This window comes from Cynocephalus volans, chromosome 9 (genome assembly GCF_027409185.1).
Source record: "Cynocephalus volans isolate mCynVol1 chromosome 9, mCynVol1.pri, whole genome shotgun sequence".
Classification (NCBI taxonomy): Eukaryota; Metazoa; Chordata; class Mammalia; order Dermoptera; family Cynocephalidae; genus Cynocephalus; species Cynocephalus volans.
The window spans coordinates 35,671,196-35,698,471 of NC_084468.1; the positions used below are offsets into that span (position 1 = coordinate 35,671,196).

Genomic DNA, 27,276 nt, shown 5'->3' on the forward strand with positions numbered 1-27,276 from the left:
ATATTTTTTTTTTGGTAGCTATTTTAAATGGGATTGCTTTCTTGATATCTTTTCCAGACTGGTTTTCCCATTTAATGAATGTTTTAGTTTCTCTACTTCCAAAAGGCCAATCCTTGCTCCTTCATATTTTACATATTGTTAGCTATTGTATTAGTCCGTTTCTGTTGCTTATAACAAAACACATGGAACTGGATAATTTATAAGAAAATGAAATTACAGTTTCTGAGGCTGGGAAGTCCAAAGTCTAGGGAACACATCTGGTGGGTCTTGGTGGTGGCAACAGTGACTCAGGGGTCTCATGTGGCAGAAAATGGAGGAGCAGAGAGAGGGACAGATTCTTCATGTTCCCCTTTCAAAGCTCTCAGAACCATGCCCCTGACCACCATTATTAATCCATTCACTATGGCATGGTCCTACAATCTAACTACCTTTTCAAGGCCCTACCTTTTAATTATTGTAATAAGATTTCCCACCCTCTTAACACTATCACAGTGCAAGTCAAGTTTTGGGGGGACACTGAATCCAAGGCAGCCATCCACAAATATTATTCGTGCCAGCCCTCTTGTATTTTCTTCTATACTGAATTTTAGATGAATCCCACAAGTTTGGACGTATAAGATTTTTATTTGGTTCAAAATATTTTCTAATTAACAGTGAATTGTTCTTTGACTCACATGTAGAAGTATATTTCTTAATTTTCAAACAATTGGATTCTAATTCTATTTTTTGCTACTGATTTCTAGCATAATTCCACATGAACTTGAAAATAAAGTGAATTATGTGGGTATTGGGTCCAGTGCTCTATAGATGTTTAGTCAAGTTATGTTTATTGCATGACTCATCTATGTCCTAACTATTGTTTTTCCTCCTTCTCTACCTGCTCCCCCTTTCCCTCCTCCTGCTCTGTCTCCCCTTCCTTTTTTAAACTTTTTTTTTGGGGGAAAGCTCCTTGATCTAAAAGTTACAGATAGAACTTTTATCAGTTGAATACAAACTTAGAATTGCTATTGGACCTTTTATCTTTGACTTTAGTAACGTATAGCTCAATGGTGATCTTGAGCAGAATAGTTTTAGTGTAGTGGTAGAAAAGGTGGGGGCAAAATCCTGTTTAAGAAGGAATGGAGGGCCGAGTCCGTGGCGCACTCGGGAGAGTGCGGCACTGGGAGTGCAGCAACGCTCCCGCCGCGGGTTTGGATCCTATATAGGAATGACTGGTGCACTCACTGGCTGAGTGCCGGTCACGAAAAAGACAAAAAAAGAAAAAAAAAAAAAGAAGGAATGGAAAGAGAGAAATTGCAAAAAGTTTGCCATGTGTCATGCATGTTTTCTCCCAATTTTGTTTGTTTTTGATATTCAGGTGTTACATTTAAATATAGCCAGATGTATTATTACCTTTTTCTTTGTGATTTGCTATTTGTTCTTTTTTTGCTTATGAAGCTTAGCTGACCAGTTAGCTCAGTTGGTTAGAGCATGGTGCTGATAACACCAAGATCTAGGGTTTGATCCCTGTACTGGCCAGCCACCGAAAAAAACCCCCAAAACAAAAAACAACGAAAAAAAGCCAAATAAAGCTTCTTATCTTCCTAAGAACAGATATTCGCTTGTCCATTGAACTTATATATTTTAGAATAGTGCCATCCGATAAACCTTTCCATACAAAGTAGTTTTTTGTGCTGTTGCTTTTTGTGCTATCCCAATATGATAGTCACTAACACATGTAGCTACTGAGCACTTGAAATGTGATTAGTGTGAATGAGGGACTGATTTTTAAATTTTACATACATTTCTCAAAACTAAACTTTTAATTTTGTGATATTATGGATTCACATGCAGATGTAATAACTAATACAGAGAAATCTAATGTAGTACAAAATCACAACCAGGATATTATTATTATAATTTTTTTTTTTGAGTTTTTATTTTTTATTTTTTTTAGATGATATTACTATTTTTTTTTTTTTTAAATTTTATTTTGTCGATATACATTGTGGCTGATTATTGCTCCCCATCACCAAAACCTCCCTCCCTTCTCCCTCCCCCCTCCCCCCCAACAATGTCCTTTCTGTTTGCTTGTCGTATCAACTTCAAATAATTGTGGTTGTTATATCTTCTTCCCCCCCCCAGTTTGTATGTGTGTGTGTGTGTGTGTGTATGTGAATTTATATATTAATTTTTAGCTCCCTCCAATAAGTGAGAACATGTGGTATTTCTCTTTCTGTGCCTGACTTGTTTCACTTAATATAATTCTCTCAAGGTCCATCCATGTTGTTGCAAATGGCAGTATTTCATTCGTTTTTATAGCTGAGTAGTATTCCATTGTGTAGATGTACCACATTTTCCGTATCCACTCATCTGATGATGGGCATTTGGGCTCAGGATATTATTCTTAATACAGTCAAGATATAGAACATTTGTATCACCACAAGGATCCCTCAGGGTGCCCTTTTATAGCCACACTCATTTCCCTCCCTCTTCCACTTAAACAGTGGCACCACTAATCTGTTCTGCATTTCTATAATTTTGACATCTTAAGTAATGTTATATGGAATGTAAATGGAATAGTTCAATATAAGTATAATTCTCTAGAATTTCATCTAGGTCATTGGGTGTATCAATAGTATGTTTTTTATTGCTGAGTAGTATTTCGTGGAGTGGATATACTATGGTTTGTTTAACCATTCCCCTATTGAAGGACATCCGAGTTATTTACAGTTTTTGGTTATTGTGAATAAAGCTGTTATAAACATTTTTGTAAAGGTTTTGTGAATATAATTTTTCATTTCTTAGGAATAAATGCCCAGAAGTGCAATTGCTGAGTTGTGTGGTAGTTGCATATTTAGGTTTTTTTTTTTTTTTTTTTTTTTTTGTGGCTGGCCAATACAGGGATCAAACCCTGGACCTTGGTGTTATCAGCACCATGCACTAACCAGCTGCACTGGCCAGCCCATCGCTATTTTTATTTTATTTTATTTTATTTATTTATTTTTTCTCATATAAAGATGACCGGTAAGGGGATCTTAACCCTTGACTTGGTGTTGTCAGCACCACGCTCAACCAGTGAGCTAACCAGCCATCCCTATATGGTATCCAAACCCATGGCCTTGGTGTTCTCAACACCACACTCTCCGGCCCGCTATTTTTATTTTAGCCAATTTGATAGATAAATAATATCTCATTGTATTTTTGATTTGCATTTACTTAATGGCTAATGATGTTGAACATCTTTTTATAAACTTATTTGCCATCTGTATATCCTTTTTGATATAATGTTTTTTTCCTCTGATTGATGATTTTTTCTTTTTTTAAAATTTTTTTTAAAGATGACCGGTAAGGGGATCTCAACCCTTGGCTTGGTGTTGTCAGCACCATGCTCAGCCAGTGAGCAAACCGGCCATCCCTATATAGGATCCGAACCCATGGCCTTGGTGTTATCAGCACCGTACTCTACCAAGTGAGCTACAGGCCGGCCTTGATTGATGATTTTCTAATTGAATTGTTTGGTTTTGTTTTTACTGAAGAGTTTCGATAAGTGGTATGTAAATATTTTCTCTCAGTCTATAGCTTGTCTTTTCATCCTCTTAAAGTCTTTCATAGAGCAAAATTTTTTATTTGATAAAATGCAATTAATCAGTTTTTTCTTTTATGTATTTGCTTTTGGTGTTTTTGCCCTAGCACTAGATCCTGAAGATTTTCTCCTGTTTTTTATTCCCACCAGAAGTTTTATAATTTTATGTTTTACATTTAAATCTGTGATCCATTTTAATTTTTCTGTAAAGTGTTAGACTTAGGTCATTTATTTTTTACCTATGGATGTTCATTTGTTGAAAAGCTACCTTATCTCCATTGAATTGCTTTTGCGCCTTTGTCAAAAATCAGTTGTTGGCATATTTATGTCGATCTGTTTCTGGATATTTAATGTTACTAGATCTATGTGTCTGTCCCTCCACTGATACCACACAGTCTTGATTAGTATAGCTATATAATAATTCTTGAAATCAGGTTAACTGATTCCTCACACTCTGTTCTTTTCCAAAGTTGTTTTAGCTATTGTAGTTCCTTTGTCTTATAAATTTTAGAATACTCTTGTCTGTGTCTATTAAATATCTTCCTTAGGTTTTGATGAGAATTGTGTTAAGCTTGTATATCAATTTGGAGAAAATTGACATCTTTACTATGTTGAGTCTTCTAGTCTATGAACATGTTATGTCTCTCCATTTATTTAGATCTTTCTTTCATCACTATTTTGTAGTTTTTAGCATACAAGTCCTGTACTTGTTTTGTTAGATTTATACCTACGTATTTCATTTTTTAGCAATTGTGAAGAATATTGTGCTTTTAATTTCAGTTTCCATGTGTTCATTGCTAGTATATATAAATATAGTTGCTTTTGTATATTTATATGTATCTTGCAACTTTGCAGAGATCAACTTATTTGTTGGAGAAATTGTAGATTCCTTGGGATTTTCTACATAGCCAACCATGTCATCTGCAAATAGGGACAATTTTATTTATTCCTTTCTGATCTGTATCTATTTTATTTCCTTTTTGTTGCCTTATTTCACATGCTAGAATTTCCAGCATTATCCTGAATAAAAGTAGTGAGAGTAGACATACTTGCCTTGTTCCTGATTTTAGGAGGAAAGCATATACTATTTTACTGCTAAATATAATATTAGCTGTAGACTTTTTTGCAGGTGAATTTATCAGGTTAAAGAAGTTCCCCTCTATTTCTCTTTTTCTAATAGATTTTTTATCATTAATGGGTGTTGAATTTTGTCAGACTTTTTTTGTACATCAGTCGATATGATGGTGATTTTTATTCTGTATCCTGTTAAGGTGGTATATCACACTGATTTTTAAAAATAATTTAAAAGTATATTTATGTATTTATTTTGACTGCTGGCTGGTGAGGGGATCTGAACCCATGACCTTGATGTTATCAGCACTTTGTTCTCTCAAGTGAGCTAATCCACCAGCCCAGTGACTTTTTTTTTAAACTTTTTTTTTTGTTTTGTTTTGGGCGGCGGGCTGATATGGGGATCTGAACCCTTGACTTTGGTATTACCAACATTGTACTCTTAACTAACTGAGCTAACCAGCCAGCCCGATTTTTTTTTTTTTTAATTGAAATGTATTGATTATACATATTTGTGGGATACGGAGTTATATTTCAATACGTTTATATATAATGTTGATCAAATCAGGGTAATTAGCGTATTCTTATAAAACTTAATCATTTCTTTGTGATGAGGGCATTTGATCAGTTCTAGCCTTTTGAAAACATGAAGTAAATTATTGTTAATGGTATAGATGCCTAGCTCAACTGTACACCAATAGGACTTATTTTTTCTATTTAGCTGTTTTGGCTCCATTAACCAACCTCTCATTATCCTCCTCCCCTACACTAATTTTTGAATACTGAACCAGCCTTGTATCTCTGGAATAAACCTCACTTCATCATGGTGTATAATTTTTTATTATATATACTGCCGAATTTTATTTGTTAGTATTTTGTTAAGGATTTTTTGTGTCTCTATTCATGACCAATATTGGTCTGTAGTTTTCTTTTTTTCCCGCTGGCTTTGCCTGATATTGGTGTAAAGATAACACTATCTTCATAAAATAAATTGGAAGTATTCTCTTATTTTCTGGAAGAGATTGTTTAGGATTAGTGTGAATTTTTCTTTAAAAATATCTGTTGAACTTTTCCATTGAAGCCCTATGGTCCTGGAAATTTATTTTCTGGGAGTTTTAAACTTGTGAATTAAAGTTCATTGAAAATTATAGGGCTTTTATCTTTTCTATTGGATTTTTGAAAAATTGATCCATTTTATATAAGTTGTCAAACTTTTGTGTGTATAGTTGTTCATAATTTCCTTTATTATGTATCTGCAGGGTCTGTAGTGATATCCTTTTGTTATTCTGTTATTGATAATTTCTGACTTCTATTTTCTTTGTCAGTAGAGAGGTTTGTCAATTTTATTGATCTTCTCAGTGAACCAGCAGTTTGTTTTCTGGATTTTCTGTTTTTCTGTTTTCAATTACATTGATATCTGCTCTTATCTTTATTATTTCCTTCCTTCTGCTGGCTTTGGGTTTATTTTACTCCTTTTCCCCCTTTATTCTTGTGGTGGGGATTTAGATTGATTTGAAACTTTTCCTCTTTTCTAATGTATGCATATCATGCTATAACCTTCCCTATCATCACAGCTTTAGCTGTGACTTGCAAATTTTGACATGGTGTTATTTTCATTTTAAGTCAGCTCAATGTATTTTTAAAATTTTTCTTGAGACTTTGTCTTTGACCCATGCATTATTTAGAAGTATATTGTTTAAGTTCCACGTGTTTGGAGATTTTCTTGTTATCTTTGGTATTGATTTATAGTTTGATTCTGTTGTAGATGGAGAATATACTCTGTATGATTTCAGTTCTTTTAATTTTGTTGATATTTGTTTTGTAACCTAGCATTTGGTCTATCTTGGTATATGTTCTGGGAGCACTTGAAAAGAATGTGTATTCTGTTGTTGTTGGGTGGATTGTGTTGTAAATATTGATTAGATTCTTAATAGCTGGTGTTTGAGTTCTATATCTTTGCTGATTTTTTGTCTATTTGTTCTGTCACTTTTTGATAGAGCAATTTTGAAGTTTCCAGCTATAATTGTGAATTTTTCTATTTTTCCTTTCAATTCTATCAGTTTTTGCTTCACCTATTTTATAGCTCTGTTGTTTGGTGTATACACATTTAGGGTTGCTATGTCTTGGTGGATTGATCCTTTATTATTATATAATCTTATTTGTCTCTGATAATTTTTTCTTTGCTTTTAATTCTTATCTCTGATATTAACATATAAACATGTAAGTTTATTTAATTTTAAATAATTTAAATTTAAATAGGCACATGGCTGGTGGCTGCCATATTGAAAGTGCAGTTCTTGAAGGTGGAGAGAGCTATGACACAAATTTAATTAAAAGGTAAATTATATATTATATTAAGAGGTGATAAGGGCAATGGGTGGTTAGCAGGAAAGGGGAGATTGGGGCAGAGGGAGTGGGGTATATGATTTTCAATTGGATAGTTAGAGAAGAAATCACTGAATGTGACAAACTCTAGATTTGAAATCTTGAGCAAAGTTATGAAGAACTAAGGGAGTTAGCCATGCAAATATATTAGGGGCCAGTAGGGAGGGAGGCCATTGTAAGAATTTTAGCTTTTACTCTTAGTGATGGGGAGAACCACTTGAGGGTTTAGAGCAGACCCTAATTGAATCTGGCTTTGGCTGTATAAAGATCATTCTGCCTGGTTTGTTAAAAATAAACTCTCGGGGACAAAGTTGCAAGCAGGAAGACCGGTTAGGAGACAAGAATACAGGTGAAAGATGATGGTAGTTATACCAAATGGTTAGAGCAGATTTTGGGAAAGTATCAGATATTTAGTTTTGGGTATATTAAGTTTGCAATGATTGTTAGACATGTCCAAGTAGAGAAAACAAGTAGACTGTCTATAGTTCTACTCTGGATATATGAGTCCCTGCCCTTGGTGGAGCTTATACTTTACTGGAATATGGGTAATAAATAAAACTTACTGTGTTAGAAGATGTTAAGTCCTAAAATGGCATTGGGGGACTGAGTTTCTGAGAAGGTAACATTTGAGTAATGATAAGAAGGTGGTGAGGAAATAAATCTTATGGATACCTAGGAGAATAGTAGTTCAGATAGAGGAACCAGGGTGTAAAGGTTTCCAGGTGAGAGCATGGCTAGTGTGTTTGAAGAAGATCTAGAAGGCTAAGTGTGGCTGGAGTGGCATGAGAAAGGGAAAGAGGAATAGGGGATGACAGTACAGAGGAAACAAGCATCTGGTTATGGGCCATTTTAAGGGCTTTGGCCTTTATCCTGATTGAGATGGGAAGCTAGTGGATAGTTTAGCAGAAGAGAGGCATGATCCAACCTACGGTTAAATTGCGTCACTCTGGCTGCTGTGCTAAATAGACTGAAGGGGCAAGGGTGGAAGCAGGAGATAGGTTAGGAGACTGTTACAGTAATCCAGGCAAGAGGTGGTGGTGGTAGCTTGGTTGTGGCTAAGTCCAGGGTGACAGCAGTGGAGATGGTGAGGAATGATTGTATTCTAGATACATTTTGGGGGTTGCACTGACAAAATTGGCTTACTAGTTGGATGTGGGATTAGAGGAGTCAAGGATTATTCCAAGATTTTTGACCTGAGCAATTGGAATGATAGAATTGCTTTAACTAAGAATGAAAAGACTGGGAAGAGCAGTTCTGAAGGGGTGATCAGGAGCTCAGTTTTAGACATGTTAAGTTTATACTGCCCGTTAGATATCCTTAGATATCCGAGTGTAGGTGTTCAGTAGGCATTCCATTTATATTTATGAATCTGTTTTATGTTTTTAAAAAATGAAATAATGATATTAAAACAGTGTACTTACTGTTCTGAAATATGTTACATATTCTTAAGATCTTAATTTTTAACATGTTCAGTTCTGGCAAAACCTGAATATTTTGGAGAGAGAGAAATTGACTGCTTTTTGACTTCGCTGCCAGAGTTGATAGTACTGCCTTCTAATGAAATAAAGATACCATTCCAATTTTAGAAATGAAAATATAACTATATAGTCTGAGTGTTTTAACTTGCTTTCTATTTTAGGTCCTATTTCTGCTGGATTGTGCAAGATTTTTAACCTTATTTTCTTTGAATTATGACTTAAATATCACACATCTTAAATAAGAAAAGGGAAATATTTTAGTTTTGGAAGTCAGAATGCCAAGGAGAAGGAAAAATCTTGGGGGAAATCCTTTTCGGAAGACTGCAAACTCTAAGGAAGTTGTATCCAGTGTTGCTAGTCATGAGGAGCCAACCACTACTCTTCCTTCCATGTGTGAGACAAAAGTTGATCAGGAAGAACTCTTCACCAGTATCTCAGAGATGTTTTCTGATCTGGATCCTGATGTAGTGTATTTGATGCTTTCTGAATGTGATTTCAAAGGTGAGAAAAAGTTTAGTTCGAACCCATTGCATCTTATAAGAAGAATTCATGTACTATGCCATGACCAGTAGTAATATAGAAGTATGACTGTCTTATTTCTATTTTGTTCATTATTTATTAAGCATCTGCTGTGGGCAAGGCAATAAGTTTGGTATTTGAGGAATATGAAGAAGAGTAAGGCATGGTTTCTGCTCTTAAGAAATGTATATTTCTAGTTGTAAGATGTATGTATACTTATTACATTCTAGGTTTTATTTCTTTTTATCTTTCTTCTAGAAGAGGTTGGCACTATTGACATTTGGGACTGGACAGTTCTTTGTTGTGAGTGGCTCTTCTGTGCATTGTAGGATGTTAGCAGCATCCCTGGTCTTACCCACTAGATGCCAGTAGCGCCCTACCCCCCAGTTTTGACAATCAAAAATGTCTCCATATATTGTCATTTGCTCCTTAGGAGTCAAAATTGTACTTGGGTGAGAATCATTGTCCTAGAATGTAAGCTCCATAAAGACAGAAATTTTTTAAACTGTTCTGTTTTACTGCTGTATAGAATAAAATAGCAAATGAGCCATAGTAGGAGCTTAGTAAATGAAAGAGTGAATAGGTCATTGTAATTATGGAAATAAGAGCTGATTAAGAGTTGAGGCTGGTAGAGTAGTGTGGTTTCAAAACATTGGATGCAGAGTCAAGAAACCTGGGTTGTATTTCCAGCTCTGCCATTAACCTCTTTGAATCTCAGTTTTCCAATCTTTTAATGAGAAAAATAATAGTATGTACCTTATAGGACTTTTTTGGTGAGGATTGAGTTTTTTGTTTTGTTTTTGGTAAAGTCTTCAGTATAGTAGGTTTTTTTTTGTTTGTTTGTTTGTTTGTCAGCTGGCCAGTATGGGGATCCAGACCTGTGACTTTGGTATTATAAGGCTGTGCTCTAACCAGCTGTGCTAATTGGCCAGCCCCTAGTATAGTAAGTAGGTTACTAATAACTTGTACTAAATTGTTTAGAAGTATGAAGTATGCTTGCAGACAGATCAGAATCTATATAGGTTCACTTAGGGTAAGTTAAATGTTGATGTCAGTATTGTTATTGGTCATGATTAGTAAAAGATAAAATTCTAGATTTAGGAAGTTTTGATAATACTTGATAAACTTCCATGTTCAGTCATTGTGTGGTCTATGATGTGAGCATATCTTTTTTTTCCTGTTATGGTGTGAATGCAGAAAACCAGGTTACAGCAGCACATGATGCACAGAAATGATAGTATGTAGAGCTTTGTAAGTGATTTTAAAATTTATTTCCTAATTTTGATGTCTTTAAAATTTATTTGTTGCATATACACAAACATAACAATGGGGGATTACAGGAAAACTATATTACCATATATCCTAACAAAAAACTTATTTTCCAGGGTCTTCTGTAGACCTTTTTCATGAACACTTGATAGTTTGAATAATAGCCTTGATGAAATTTTGTATTCTGCTTTAACATAAGCATTTTTTAAGTATTGCTGCAGTCTTTATGTTTTTTTTTAATAGTTTTCTAATATTCCACTGACTTCTTAGTTATATCCATTTTTCATGAATAATTGCAGAGAACATTTTGGTAAAAATAACGTTTTCCTTTTTTGGCTTTTTTTTCTTAGTTTCAGAGTTTTATTTTCTTGTGTCACAGGATAAGAACAGTTTTCAGCTCTTGGAAACATACTGCTGATTTGCTTATCAACAAATAACAGGTGCTGATTTGTAATACCACCTATCAGTGGCTTTACCACAGCCTTTTTAGCATTGCGTAGTATTATTTTAAGATTTTAATAGGAATAAAATCACACCTTTTAATTTGTGTTTTTTTAATAAAGAGGATTGTTGAACATTTTTGTACATGATGTTCATTAATTATTCTTATGTAGACCGTTCATTCATGTTTTTTTTCATTGCTTTCATACATTGGTTTTAATTTTTCCTAACCATCTGTGTAAGGACTTTTCTTTTTTTGTCATAACCTGTCTTTCTTGATCTTTTATTTATTTTTACTTACTGCTGTTTTTCATTATATCCATGTTAATTTTTTTAGCTGATCTTCTGTTTTTTCTATCATGTACATTTTTTCATTGAAATACTTCCTATGTTTGCTTTCTTTTTTTTTTTTTTTTTTTTTTTTCCTTTTTTCCTTTTTTAGAGCTTCTAGCCTTTGTAGTATTGCTATGATCTCCTACTTGGTCTCTGCTAGGCTTGCCCCTCCAATCCCTCTTTTTTTTTCTTCTTAAGGGAACATTAATTGGGTGCTTGCTAGGTGCCAGTCCTTGTGCACAGCACTTTTTCATGGATTTTCTCATTTAATCCTCACAGCAACCTATGAGGTAGGTACTTTTATTATCCCCATATTGCAAATAAGAAAGTTAAGGCTTAGAGGAAGTTAACTCACTTGTTCAAAGTGTCATAGCCAGCAAGTAGGGATTTAAATGCCGGTGTTCTGACTCTAGTCCAGAGCTTTTACCTACTGTGCTGTGCTGTTTCCAGATTTATCTTCCTTAAAACAAAACAAGACAAAGCACAAACATAAAATAAGCAAAAACCAAAAAAACAAAAAACCTCACATTTTAAATGCCTAAAAATTCTAATGGCTCTCTATTTGTGTTGTAACAGAAAGAGCTCAGCATTGGAGGCAGACACACCAGTCCTAGCTCTGTCTATCTGTGTGACTTGAGCCAAGTTAATGTACTTTTTGAACTTCATTTTCTTCATCTGTTTGCTAGGAATAATATACCTCATAATATTATTTGAGGATTCAGTGAGGTGATGTGTATAATAAAGCTTCTAGCCCAAATGATATGACTGGTAATTTTCCTTCAAGTTCCCCTAGAAAATAAAATTAATGTTTTTTAGTATGACATACAGGACCCTCCCCAATTTCACCCAATCTCCCTGTCTAGTTTGATCTCCTCTTATTCACCATGTATTGCACTGTGTGACCATACTCCAACCAACTTCTCTTAACACTTAAACATGCTTTGCATTTTCAAGCCTGGCTTTACCTTTTAAACCTCTTGTGTCTGGCAAGTTGCTTTTTAATCTTCAAGTCCATGTTCACAGATCACTTTATGTGAAATCTTTACTTATTCTCCTATACACTGCTATGGCATTTATGTTATCAAAAATGTGCATTATTTAATCTGTATTATATTATAACGTAATTGTCTTCTAATGTAGTTATATTTAATTTTCTCCATTAGACTGCAAAATCCTTTGAGTGTAGTAAAGATTATGTCTTATTCATCTTTGTACAAAGTATGTTCTATACATAGTACATGCTCATAAATATTTTTTGTATTAAGTGGAATTCATGACATGGACCATATAAATAAATTAGATTTATTAGGAGAATACATAAAATACTTAAAAGGACATGCAGTAGGTAAGTATTTGTTGAATAAATCAGCTGGCTTTAGACTTTTATAAATAACCCTAACACATAGAATTACAGATATTCATATGTTTACTCAATAAATTCATCCAAAAATGTTTACTTTATAGTTTATTAGCCTACTTTATTATCATTTGTCTTGAAGAACAATATTGCACGTCTCTTATCATTCAAACTTTTCACGAATACAGACTTTGGTATGTTAGTAAAATATTAATTTAAAAAAATGACTTGAATATTATAACTTTCTCTATATTCCCTTCCATGCAAAATCTGGATTTTAAGAAAATTGTATCTTAACTTTTTTCAGTATATGTATATTGTTGTTGCTGTTATTCTTGTTGTTGTTGTACAGTTGACAATGCCATGGATTGTCTATTAGAGTTATCTGCCACTGATGCCAAGATAGAAGAATCGTCTTCACAAAGCTCTGCTGCTTCTGAGACCCATGTAAGTGCAGCAGGAAGTGAAATAATGGAAAAGCATCCTCCTGAAGAAGAGAGTGAAGATTCAAAAATGGATTCGTTTTTGGACATGCAGCTAACTGAAGACTTGGATTCCTTAATACAGAATGCTTTTGAGAAATTGAATTCTTCTCCTGATGACCAAGTGTTTTCATTTTTGCCTTTGCAAGACGTTAATAGTTTTAATGACCCGAGTGAGTTTATAAATTCAGATTCAGGTAGTATGACTCCCATTCTTTCTACACAAAATGTGGATTTGAACAATGAAAATTTAGAGAATTCTGCGTCTACATTAAGTTCAAACCCATTACCTTCACATTCAGATGTGAATGAATCCAAACGTTTTATGAAGGATAAAACATTGACTTTGGAAGGTAACTACCCAGAAGAATCTCTTCTCAGTAGTTCTTTAAATCTAGCAAGTGACTCTATTGTGGGTTGTAGCAATTTCAATCAAGATCAGAAAGAACTTTTAGAATCTGAATGTGTTGAGGCACAGTTCTCTCAAGCTCCTGCAGATTTGGATGCCAGCGAACCTCAGGCTCTTTTAAACCTTCCAGAGCTTGATTTACCAGATACAGGTGGGGATCAGAAATCTACATCCGTCTCTGATGTGTTTGTACCTTCCGAAGGATTTAATTTCAAGCCGCACAAACATCCTGAACTGCCACCAAAGGTGAAGGATGTGAATTACTGCCCAGTACTTACCCCTCTCCCTTTACTGCTGCCTCCTCCTCCACCTCCGCCACTGTGGAATCCAATGATTTCTGCTTTTGACCTCTTTCAAGGAAACCATGGCTTTGTAGCTCCCATTGTAACCACAGCTGCACACTGGAGACCTGTCAACTATACATTTCCACCCTCAGTTATTTCTCACACTTCCCCAACAAAGGTATGGAGAAATCAGGAGGGAACAAGTGCTTATCAAGTACAAGAAACTCCAGTTTCTCAGGTTATAAGAAAGAAGACATCTTACATTGGACTAGTTCTTGTTCTTCTCAGAGGGCTTCCTGGATCAGGAAAATCTTTTTTGGCAAGGTATGATGTTTAATTGAGTTTTTAAAAAGTATAATGTATGAATCTGAACAGATAGATAGTTGCGAATATGCAAAATGCTTTGCTTAATGGAGATGTTTAGTGACCCCTAAAATGTTTTCTTACTACTAAATTTTTCTAAGTTTGTAGCAAATAGCACTGTTTTCTCCAGAAGTTTTTATTGAATTCTTTCATTTCAAAATATCTTTTTGAGATGAATAGAGGAAAGAATTAAAGATGATTCCAAGATTGTGAGGTATTGAAATCAGCAGAAATAGCTTTATGTGGAAGAGAGCTAATTTGAGTGGGAGCCAGATGAGTTCAACTTTGGTAGAGTTAAATAGCCATATTTGATTTTGAATTCATAGAATGGAAGTCTCAAATACATGAATTCTACTGGTAGTTGGAAATTTGGGATTATAGTATGTTGTTAAATAATGCTTTTAGAGATGTGTGATTTGAGAGAAGAGAGGGATGAATACTAGTAGTCAGAGAACTTCAAATTTTCAGTGATTTATTTGTCACAAAATACAATATCCTCAATTATTTGATCTCACATATCCATCTATGTCCTTTTTGTAGTTAAGGTAGGTTGTGGATGCCTTGCTCTGGGAGACAGTCAGGGTTAGAGTCAGCTTTGTTATGTTTACAGTGGCATTCCTTAGAGTATTGTCTTCGTAGTCCCTTAGCCTTTAAATTCCAGAAGATTTTTTTACCTAATATATTTTATTTGCTAGTTTTTTTTTTCCCTTCCTTATAACTGTTAGCCCTCTTCTGTTCTTAGCTGGGTCTTTTCTATTCGATCCTGGGTATATCTCGTCTTAGTGAATATTTATAGCTACGTGGGGAATGGAGTAGTTAAGGGAAGGAGAGAATTGGGTGATTATTGAAAGGGGTCCTGAAGTGCAGTTACAGTTTTTTCAGATAACTGAGATACAGACATGTTAAAAGGAAAAAAGGAAGTATCAGAGAAGGGAAAGTTTAAAAGATAAAAGAGGATACACATAGGAATCGGGATCAAGTAAGCATTGTCTAGAACATAGGATTTATCAGTGCAAGAATTTTGTCTTTTTTGCTCATCGTTGTGTGCTTAATGCCTAACACAGTGCGTGGCACTTAATAGATGTTAATAAAAATTAAATTCCAAAGATACGGTTTTAGCTTTAGATATATTTATACATATTTTAGGAAGAGAGGATAAAAGATATTTTACAAGTGATCAAGAATGAGAGCAATGTAATGTTTCTGTGGATTTTATTTGCTTAGTTTTTGTATGTATCCCAGATATGTAGATGATAAGTTCCAGAATCAGGAAAGAAAGATGTCAAGGAAAAAAACCTACACATACAAAATTATCTTAAGTTTGTTTATTTATTTTTTTTTGGTGGCTGACTGGTATGGGGATCTAAACTCTTGACTTTGGTGTTATCAATACTGCACTGCAACCAACTGAGATAACCAGCCAGCCCTGTATAATTTTATTTAACAGAGTAAATTATTAATATATTGCCATTATATTTTTGGATGTTTTTGGCGTACTCATTGAATTTATAGCAGCATGCAAAGAGTTTTGGACTACTTTTGCATATTAGTTCCCCCTTTTTTGGCTACTGGCTGGCACAGGCATCCAAACCCTTGACCTGGTGTTATAACACCACTCTCTAACCAACTGAGCTAACTGGCCAGCCTCTTGAATATTAGTTCTATCTTAGTACCTGCCTGCCTTCAAATGACCTACTTAGAGTGAGTGAAGTATCATTGTGGATCAAATGATCATGTGAGGGGGATGCCTGTGTCAGAGTTCTGAGCCATTTTTAATTACCAGGTTTTTTTGATAAATAAAAATTTGCTAATCATTGAACCTTTATACTTAAGGGACAAGGTCTTTATAACATTAAAAAAAGTTTCTGAATAATAGTTTACATAAAGTTAAATAAACCTGCCTTAGGTTGGTTTTTTGGAATTGAACTTCTGCTTAGAGGATTTCCAGTGTTTGAAAATTACAATATTCTTACTCTTTTAAATAGTAGTAGTTGATTTTTTTATTTGGATTATGACTTTGTAAAATTAGGAGAGAGAATTTAGAAGAAAAATTAATGAAAATCATTCCACTTATCATTCACAGGACTTTGCAAGAGGATAACCCAAATGGAGTCATTCTTAGTTCTGATGATTATTTTTACATAAATGGACAGTACCAGTTTGATGTAAAGTACTTAGGAGAAGCACATGAATGGAACCAGAATCGTGGTAAGAATAGACATCAAAGTCTGGGTTATATTAAGCATAATATAAAGAAAAAATTCATTTAGTATTCATATTTTGAGAGATGTATAACTTCTAAAAATTTATAATTACTTTATATACAACATATAATATATATAAAATTATAACTATAATTAACATTAATTTTTATGGTACATAATAAGTAAAAGAGGTAGTCTGATAGGGTTGTTATGAGGATTAAAAGAGTTAATTTTTATAAGATGCTTAAAACATTGTATGGCACATTTAAGTTTTATTAAATCAATGAGTATCTTGTTGAAAGTAAGTCTTAACTTTCTACTTTGGTCTCAGTGGCTCAAAGAAGTTACAGTTTTCTGGTATGCTTTGGTTCCTATTTCCTAAAATGGAATTTGCATCATTAACCATTGGTCTTCCCTAGATTGGTTTAATTTTTATGGAGAACAGTGTGTGAGAGTAAAAATGGCTTTCTTAAAACTGAATATGCAGGGAGGGAGATTATAGGTAAAACCTTAGTTTCTTTATTAGTACAACTATCTATTCATTGAAGATGGTTTTATCATTAAATGTTCATTTACGTAATTTGAATTTTATATGGAGAATTCTTAAGACATATAGACAATATCTTACTTAACCTTTTTAAAATAATAAATGCACTATGAAGGCGGTTCTTGAATTTGCCATCTTCAGACAATCTTCAAAAACTGTTAAATTTTTATATATTCTTTCTTGAACTAGAAGTTAAAGTGAGAACTCAGGAATATGAGAATACCAACACAGTTAAGAATAAAGGAAGCAGTACGATGTGGTGGTGAAGATCAGCCTTGAATTTGCCAGTTAGGCTCTGTGATCTTGTGCATGTTATATATACTCTACAAGTCCCAGTCTTCATCTGAAAAGGGGGATAATAATGTATAACTCCCAGGATTGTTGTAAAGGTTAAATGAAAATGAAAAATGCTTAGCACTTGCTCAACATGCTGTTATAACAGCAACAACCACAACAATAATATGTTAATAGGCAGGACTCTTTTTTAAACCACTTTCAGATATAATGTATGTGCCATACAACTCACTCATTTAAATTGTGCAATTTAATGGTTTTTAGAATTTGCTATTCAGAATTGTACAACCATTGCCACAATCAGTTTTAGATCAATTTTTATCACTCAGAAAAATTCTGTATCCACTAGCTGTTACTCCTCATTTCTCCCCTATCTACTTTCTCTAAGGTTTGCCTATTCTGGACATTTCATAGAAATGGAATGATAAAATAGGTGGTCTGTTGCGATTGGCTTCTTTGACTTAGCATAATGTGTTCAAAGTTCATTCATGTGGTAGCATGTATCAATACTTCATTTCACTTTATGGCTGAATAGTATTCCATTGTATGGATATACCACATTTATTAATCTATCAGTTGATGGACATTTGGGTTGATTCCACTTTTTGGCTATTATGAACAATGCTGCTATAAACATACACGTCTATGTCTAACCTTTTTAGGAACTGCCAAGTTTGTTTTCCAAAGCAATTGTGCCATTTTATGTTTCCACTAGCAGTTCATCACTGTGTCAATTTCTCCACATCCTCACCAACACTTGTGAAATTATCTGTCTTTTTAATTACTGCTGTTCTGGTGGGTGTGAAGTTTTATCTCACTGTGATTTTGATTTGCATTCCCCTGATGGCTGGCTAATGATGTTGAACATCTTGTTGTGTGCTTATTGGCCATTCGTGTATCTTTGGAGAAGTGTCTGTCCATATCGTTTACCCATTTTTTTTTTTTTTTTTGGTGGCTGGCTGGTACAGGAATTCAGACCCTTCACCTTGGGGTTACAATACCACACTCTAACCAACTGAGCCAACTGGCCCCTTTGCCCATTTTTTAATTGGGTTATTTGTCTTTCCATTGCTGAATTGTAAGAGACTGGGCAGAACTTTTAAAACTTTCACATAACTTCCTTGTAAGACTTATTTGTTGAAGTATATCATTAATTTCCTGAATGGTCTAATTCCTTGGGGAAAAAGGTAGTTTTATAAGAAAATACCTTGTACAACAGTATATCATAATGTTTTCTTTGTTTGAAATCACTACATTTTTGTGTGTGGGTGGGTGTTTGTCCATTTATGCTTTCTGTTGGTTTTTAAACTTCATTTTAGAATAATTTTAGATTTGTGGAAAAGTTACAAGGATACTATAGAGAGCTTCTGTGTACCCTTCACTCCTTTCCCCCTCATGTTAATATTTTATGTAACTATGGTACATTTGTCAAAACTAAGAAATAATCATCAGTGTGTTACTATTAACTAAATTCCAAACTTTGTTCTCTATTTGACCGTTTTGTTTTGTTTTGGTGGATGGCCAATACAGGGATTAAACTCAGACTCTATTTGGATTTTAGTTTTTTCACCTTTTCTGTTCCAGAATCTAATCCAGGATACCATGTTGCTTTTTGTGTGATATATATTCTCTGATTATTATGTAACTTTAGTAATTATTATTCAATATTTCCCTGTACTTTAATTTTTTCATGTCCTCAAAACTGATATTTAGAAGTCTAGTAGTAAGTAAAATTAGCATGTATGTGATTCTCAAATTATGAAAACAAGATCAGATTTTTTAAAAAAATGAAGGTAATACTTAATATTGTTATTAAAAATGATTTGTTCTTTTCTGTTGTGTTTTCCAGCAAAAGAAGCATTTGAGAAGAAGGTATCTCCTATTATAATAGATAATACAAACCTACAGGCATGGGAAATGAAGCCATATGTTGCTTTGGTTGGTACCATGAATTGTCATAAGCTTATAGTAGTGGATTTGAAATTATTGGGGGATGTTAATTACACAAGTGAATCTCAAGCACTTGAGAATTTCAGAATCTTAGTTATCTGTAATTGAGCTATCTTTGGTATTTAGCAAAATGAGAGAAATGTGACAATATAGCTAAATTTTTCTATGAAGCTAAATTTATTCAATTTATAAATTCTGAGATTCAGTTTTTAAATTCTGAGTTTGTTTTTGTTTTTTTGGTGTCTTTTATGCAAATGTGGCATTAAGTTATAATCTGTGTATGTGTGTGTACACACAGATATTGGCTGAGAGGCTTGATTTGGTTTAGGCCATCTATATATTCTTGAGAGTAGGGCTGTTTTATTTATCATTAAATCTACAGGGTATATAGCACTCTGTTTGGCATATAGTAACTATATTATTCGTTGAGTAAATTGATAAATGAAGCTTTTGTGAGTATGTGTATTTTTTTTGTTTATTCTATATCATTAGCACATGCCTGGCACATGGAAATGTAATTTATGCTACTTTAGTGAGTGATTGTTGTATCTTCTCCTTTTTTTTTTTTTTTTTTGGTGGCTTGTTGGTATGGGGATCAGAACCCTTAACCTTAGTGTTATAACACTGTGCTCTAACCAACTGAGCTAACTGGCCAGCCCTGTACTTTCTATTTTATGTCCTTAACGCATCCAGACTCTGCCTCCTTTGCTGTGCCTAGTACACTTGTGCTATTTTGAAGGTATGATTCTTCACCTTTCTGAAGAAAATTATGTAATCTTTGAGAGCAGGTAAGATTTTAGTGCTGAGCAGGGGCAATAGAGGAAACAAAAACTTGATTTTAGTGCTTTGGGAGTGGAAATTTGTTTTGCTTTCTGGCCTTAGGAATTCCTATTTTTCTGGATTAATATATTTGCATCACCATGGGGGTATGCTTTCCCCTTAACCTTACATGACTTCTCTCTATGGGTCTTCCTTTGCTTCCTGCTGCCATCTTAGAAAGTTCTTTAATACTTTATTTTGCTGTGTAGAAACACAGCCTCACATTGCTGTGTTCCTGATTTTCATTTAGCCTTCAGGCTTCTATGATGTTTTTCTTATATAATAATTGAAAATATAAAACTATTTTTTGGTTATTGATTCCTTGGCTCTTCCCTATACTGCTTAGAAGTAAGTATAAAGGATTCCTGCATATCACATGGTGCCAAACTCATTTTTTCTTTGTAAAGAAGTAGATATAGGAATTGCTGTAGACAAAGGGGATCACTTTTCACTTCTTTTGGTAGCAAGATAATGAGAGCTATCAGGGAGTAGAATAGATAGGCGATAACAGTCTGTCATTTCACTGTCATTTACAGAAGTTGCTAAGTAGTGAGTTGGGATAAATTGGGGGCAGTCGAGTACACTTAGTAGCAACTCCCAAAACTTATTACTTTGTTTTAAAATATATATATTGCTTCCTGTGTGCGCTGTCATACAGCTCTACCTAAGTTAGCCAGAATCCTCTCAAATAGTATACCATATTATTAAGATTTGTCTGTTCATATGGGAGTTGAACATGTCTTTATTTTTATTTATTTTTTTTTTTACTGCTCATATAATTTTATTTTGTCGATATACATTGTAGCTGATTAATGCTCCCCATCACCAAAACCTCCCTCCCTTCTCCCTCCCCCCCTCCCCCCCAACCATGTCCTTTCTGTTTGTTTGTTGTATCAACTTCAAATAATTGTGGTTGTTATATCTTCTTCCCCCCCCCCCCCGGTTTGTGTGTGTATGTGTGTATGTGTGTGTGTGAATTTATATATTAATTTTTAGCTCCCTCCAATAAGTGAGAACATGTGGTATTTCTCTTTCTGTGCCTGACTTGTTTCACTTAATATAATTCTCTCGAGGTCCATCCATGTTGTTGCAAATGGCAGTATTTCATTCGTTTTTATAGCTGAGTAGTATTCCATTGTGTAGATGTACCACATTTTCTGTATCCACTCATCTGATGATGGGCATTTGGGCTGGTTCCAACTCTTGGCTATTGTAAAGAGTGCTGCGATGAACATTGGGGAACAGGTATACCTTCGACTTGATGATTTCCATTCCTCTGGGTATATTCCCAACAGTGGGATGGCTGGGTCGTATGGTAGATCTATTTGCAATTGTTTAAGGAACCTCCATACCATTTTCCATAGAGGCTGCACCATTTTGCAGTCCCACCAACAATGAACATGTCTTTAAATTCACATTCTCTCCTCTTCCCTCCATCCCCTGTACATGTGTGTGTATGTGTGTGTGCACATTTAAAATGAATTTGATTCTAAGAGCTACATGATGTCCCTTTTATTAATTAGACACCTACCCCGTTGCCAGGCCTTGAATAAATTGGGCAAAATTTGGTGCTGAAGTGAGGAGATAGAAGTGAGTAGGCTCATTACAGGGCATTCTCTCACTTCCTAGATTGTTGTCTGAGTTGACTTTTGGACTTTTCTGTCAATAATGACAGAAAATTACAATGACCACTTTCGGCATCTTGTCATAAAGCTAAAGGGATGAATAGCAGGAGATGAGGTCAGACATATAATGAGGATTGGGGACATGGCAGGGCAAATTATGTAAGGGCTCACAGATCACTGTAAGGATTTTAGATTTTACCTTGATTGACATGCAGTGTGTATTAGTCTGCTCTGGGTGCCCTAACAAAATACCACAGCAACTGGCTGGTTAGCTCAGTTGGTAAGAGCACAGCCTTCTAACACCAAGGTCAAGGGTTCAGATCCCCTTACCAGCCAGCCGCAAAAAACCCCCCAAAAAGCCCAACAGAAATTAATTTTATCACAGTTCTGGAGGCTAGAAGTCCCAGATCAAGGTGCATTCAGGGTTGGTTTCTAGTGAGGGCCCACTTCTTGGCTTGCAGATGGCTGTCCACCTTCTTGTTGTGTCCTCACATTGAGAGGGGAGACAGAGCGCTGTCTGGTGTCTCTTCTTATAAGGAAACTAACTAATTCTATTGGATTAAGTCCCCACCCTTATGACCTCATTTAACCCTAATTACTTCCATAAGGGCCCTATCTCCAAATAGTCATATTGGGTGGTGGGGCTTCAACATATGAATTTTGGGGAGATGCAGACATTTAGTTCATAACAGGGTTTTGAGCAGAGCAGTGACGTCTGACAGGATTACTGTAGAGGTTTTGAGAATAGACTTGGGAGGCAGGGGTGGAAGTTAGGAGACCAATTAGAGGGCTGTAGTGGTAATTGAAAGATCATGTGGCTCAGATCAACATGGTAGCAGTGAAGATGGTGAATAGTGATTAGATTTTGGATATATTTTGAAAGTAAAGCCAACTGAATTTCTTGTTAGGTTGATGTGTGAAAGAAAGAGAGGAGTTAAGTGTGACATCAAGATTGTTTTTTTTTTTTTTTTTTTAAAAGATGACCGATAAGGGGATCTTAACCCTTGATTTGGTGTTGTCACCACCACGCTCTCCCAAGTGAGCCAACCGGCCATTCCTGTATAGGATCCGAACCCGTGGCCTTGGTGTTATCAGCACCACACTCTCCAAGTGAGCCAAGGGCCAGCCCTAAGGTTGGTTTTTGATCCATGTAACTGGCAGTCGTCATTAGCTAAGGTGGAGAAGAGTTCAGACAGAATAGTTTTGGGGTGGGTGTCGGATAATAGGTTTCAGAAGTTTAGGTTTAGATATGTTAAGTTTGCTAAATAGGTAGTTGGATCTATGAGTTTGGAGGTCAGGAGCAAATTCATAGCTAAAGATACATATTTGAGAGTTATTAATATATGGATGATATTCTAAGGAAGTGAGTGTAGATCAAGAGGGTTGGACCAAGGTCTTAGTCTGGGGCACTCCATTGTGAGCAGAGGTCTGGATGAAAAGGAAGGACTAGCGAAAAAAAAAAAACCCAAAAACTGAGAATACCTGCCCAGTGGGTTAGGAAGAAAAAGCAAGAGTGTGTAATGAAGAAAGAGTAAGAATAAGGGAGTGATGAACTGTGTCAGATGGTGCTGAGGGTCCAGTAAGAGAGGACAGAGAATTAGGCATAGAATTTTTCAGTGTAGAAGTAATTACTTGTTTTAATGCCCAGTTTCAGTGGAGTAGCCAATTGGAGTGGGTTTAAGAGGGAATAGAAGGAGAGAAATTGGAGTCAGAAGATAGTAATAATTTTGAGACATTTTCTGACAGGAGGGAACAGGGAAGTGAGGAGATAGCTGGAAGGGGAATTGGAATCAAGAGTAAGATGGGAGAAATAACTGGGACTGATTCAAGAGGGAGGAAAAAATATGCCTCGGAGAGGGAATTGTTGAATTCAATTATCCTTGAGTGGGAAAGAGGGGAAGGATCTAGTGTGTAAGTGTAGGGCTTGGCTGTTAGATTATTGCCATAATAGAGCTTTAAAAAATACAATGAACTATTATTTAAAATAGTTTTAAAATTATAAAAGTCATGCATGTCATGTATGTGATAAAATATTCAAACAGTAAGAAAGAATGCCTAAAGTCGTCTTCCCTAGAGGCAGATGCTTTTGATAGTATTTTTGAGAATCTTTCCAGAAGTTTTCTATGTATGTATAACTGTGTAAATAATCCTTTTTTACCCAAGTGAAAATTTTTATCTTAATTTCCTAACGATTTATTTTATTTTATTTTTTTCTCACAATTTATTTTAAAGACTTCTCTCACTAACACATGCAGAATTTAAAAAATTACTATAGTGGGCCAGCCTGTGGCCCACTCGGGAGAGTGTGGTGCTATAACACCAAGGCCACGGGTTCGGATCCTATATAAGGATGGCTGGTTAGCTCACTGGCTGAGCGTGGTGCTGACAACACCAAGTCAAGGGTTAAGATCCCCTTTCCAGTCATCTTGAAAAAAAAATAAATAAAGGGCCAACCCTGTGGCTCACTTGGGAGAGTGCTGCGCTGGGAGTGCTGAGGCCGTGGGTTCGGATCCTGTATAGGGATGGCCGGTGCGCACTGGCTGAGCGCGGTGTGAGCAACACCAAGCCAAGGGTTACGATCCCCTTACCGGTCACACACAAAAAAATAAATAAATAAAATAAAATAAATAAATAAAAATAGAACATTACTATATATTTTCATATTGTTGTACCTTTATTTATTTAGCAAGTTCCACATTAATAGCCACGGAGTTATTTCTGTTCTTTTGCTATTACAAATAATGGTGAGCTAGATGTCTTGGTGCTCTTATTTAAATATTTATCATTAGCGTGAGTTTTTGGAAGTTAATTGCTGGGTCAAAGAGATTGGGTATTTTACCATTTTTACACACCCATCAAGATTAGACAATGTTTTAGGTTCTTTCACTTTTAACATGCTATGAGTTTGAAAACAATGGATTTAATTTCATGGAAATAATTATTTTGAATGTTTTTCTCTTTTTTGTATATAGTCTCAAAAACATAAATATAAAGTCCTTTTCCGGGAACCGGATACATGGTGGAAGTTCAAACCAAAGGAACTTGCAAGGTAAAGCTTGGATGTAACTAACATGTTTCTTATTTTATGAGTGATAGAAAGTTTATCTAGATTTTTTTCCTCTTACAAATGATGAATGAAAACAAAATTGATTCTATTGCAGCTTTGTCACTTAAAAATTGCTAACAAATTTTGTTTTGCATATGAGTTTTTTTCCAGTTTTATGAAATTTGTATCTTGTTGTTTCTAAAATTCACAGTCAGAAAAATGCCAGTTACCTCATATAGTCAGTACTTTATTACCTTTTAATAATACATTAATATCTGAGACTAGAACAAAACCTAGGATTTGGCACACTTGAACCCTGTGCTACTGGGAGAGACAAATTATTATAGCTGCATAGTGACATAGAATACTAGAAGGTGATAAGGAGGTAGAGACGAAAAAGGTAGCAAATATCCAGCTGTCCAGGTACTTCACTCCCTTCCCACCAACACCTTCCAAGGTTATACCTTATTTGGTTGCTTGACTCGAATAAAAATGTTACTCAGGGCACAGACACACAATGTGTTTTGCTTTGTCCTCTGTATTCCCTTAGAGATAGCCCTAGGTTAATTTTTGCTAGACTGTTTTTTTTCTTGGTCATTATAGCTAATTTTAATACTAACTAAAGGACAACCCAATTTTAGTATATTCACAATGTTGTGCAGTCATAACCACTATCTACTTTCAGGTCATTTCCATCCCCTCAAAAAGAAACCCCATATCTGCTAGCAGTTACTCCCAATTCAACCTTCCTCTTGGCAACCACTTAACTGTTTTTTTCTCTTTATGGATTTTCCTGTTCTGGACATTGCATATAAATGGAATAATACAATATGTGGCATTTTATGTCTGGCATCTTTCAGTTAGCATAATGTTTTCAACATTCATTCATATTGTAGCATGTATCACTATTTAATTCCTTTTTATTATCCTTTTGATACATTACTGGAGTTGGTTTTCTAATATTCCATTTAGGATTTTTGCATCTGTGTAAATGAGTGAGATTGGCTTACAGTTTTTCCTTCTTTGACCTGCATTGTCTGACTTTTTGATATCATAGTTTTAGGTTCATAAAATTAATTGAGAAGTATCTCTTCTTTTTCTCTTTTTTGTGTTTATCTGAATTTGAATGTTTGTTAAAATTTGCATATAAAATTGTCTGGATCTGGTGTTTTCTTTCTAAGGAGGTTCAGTTGAAATTTTGCCATTACACCAAAGTTTTCAAATTTAAGTCTTAATAAAGACTTCGTTAAAACAATTGTAATATTCTCTTACCATTATATCTCTGCTGTGTTAACAGTTAAGTTCCTTTTTTCAATCCTAATGTGTTTTCATTATCTTCTTTTTTTCTTGATTATTCTTACTAGAGATCAGATTTTAAAATTAGCTTTTTCAAATAACTCTTTGCTTGGTTGGTCTCTATTGTAAGTTTGTCTTATGTTTAATTTATTTGTTTCTCTTTATTCTACATTCTTTGTTTTTTAAAAAAATCTACTCTTCTTTGTTTATTCTTTTGTTTTTTTAAACTTCTTTACCTGAAGGTTTAGGTCATTGTCTAATATGAGCATTTGATGCTATAGATTTTCCTGTGTACTACTTTAGTTGCTCCCAGAATTTTGAATACTTTCTTTTTGTCATTATATACTTTCTAATTTACACTGTGATTAATTTTATTAATTCTTTGATTATTTAGAACTGTGTTTTCAAATTTCTGAACAGATGGGTGTTTTATCTTTTTTTAAAAATTGGTTTCAAACTTGACTGCAGTAAGTCAGATTGTGTGGTTTGTGTAATACTAATTCTCTGATATTTTTAAGATGTTTTATGGCCTAGTTGTCAATTTTTTATAAATGTTTCATGTTTGCTTGGTAAGAATATATACTGGTTACAGCTTGTTAATGTATGTATTAAATCATGCTAACTAATTCTGTTGCTCACATCTCCTATAACTTTTACTAGTTTTTTTTAATCTGCCCGATGGATTAATATTTGAGAGAGGATGGTGAAATCTCCCACCATGAGAGAGGTGTTTTGAAATCTCCCTCTACTGTGTTGAACATGTCAGTTTCTCCTTATAGTTCTGCCTAAAGTTCTGCTTTATATATTTGGAGGGTATTTTTTGAAGTACATGCAAGCTTAAGATTTTTATATTACTCTAATTAATTGAAACTTTTTAACCTTTCTGGTGACTTTTTTTGTCTTTAATAGTAATCCTTTTTATAAAGTTTAATTTGTCTAATATTAATAGAACTCTACCAGCTTCCTTTTAGTTAGTATTTGAGTGTTATTCCTTTTTCCATACTTTTACTTTAGTCCTTTAAATATCCTTATGTTCAGGTATATCTCTTGAAACCACTTTGTTTGAGTTTTAAAAAATCCACTCTGTCCCCCTTGGCTTTTAACTGATAAACGTAGTTCTTTTATGGATATTTTGGTTATTCATATAAAAATTGATCTTGTTTCTTACTGTCTCACTCTGTGCTTTCTACTTATCTCGCTTTTCCTGTAATTGTTCTATTACAGAGAATCATACAGTTGAATTTTTTTCTCCTATCATGCCTTATTTTGGATTTTATTTTTATTGATTGAATTCAAATTTTCTTAGTTTTTTCCTTCTTGACTAATTTGGAAATTATATATATTATTTTTATTCTTTTAGTGGTTACCTTACAAGTTTATCATGCAAACTTTAAAGTTAAACCATTTTCTTAGCATTCCTCCTCACAAATACTGTACAAGGATTTTAAAACATTTTATCTCTGATAGTACCTCCCTTCCAACTTACATGCTCTCATTGTCCAGAATATACAGTGTTTGTTGTCGCTTACTCATGTAGTT

General features: G+C 34.5%; 1 protein-coding gene across 1 annotated transcript in view; it reads left to right on the forward strand.

Moving 5' to 3' along the window:
• The first annotated feature begins 11,263 nt into the window (after positions 1-11,263).
• The window catches only part of N4BP2 (NEDD4 binding protein 2), a 48,656-nt gene continuing 32,643 nt past the window's right edge, over positions 11,264-27,276 (forward strand). Inside the window, exons 1-5 of the mRNA XM_063107853.1 lie at positions 11,264-11,351; positions 12,771-13,917; positions 16,040-16,164; positions 18,851-18,939; positions 24,368-24,444. Of these exons, the coding sequence (XP_062963923.1) occupies positions 12,782-13,917; positions 16,040-16,164; positions 18,851-18,939; positions 24,368-24,444 (1,427 nt within the window). The 5' untranslated portion in view covers positions 11,264-11,351; positions 12,771-12,781. The remainder of the gene's footprint in view (positions 11,352-12,770; positions 13,918-16,039; positions 16,165-18,850; positions 18,940-24,367; positions 24,445-27,276) is intronic.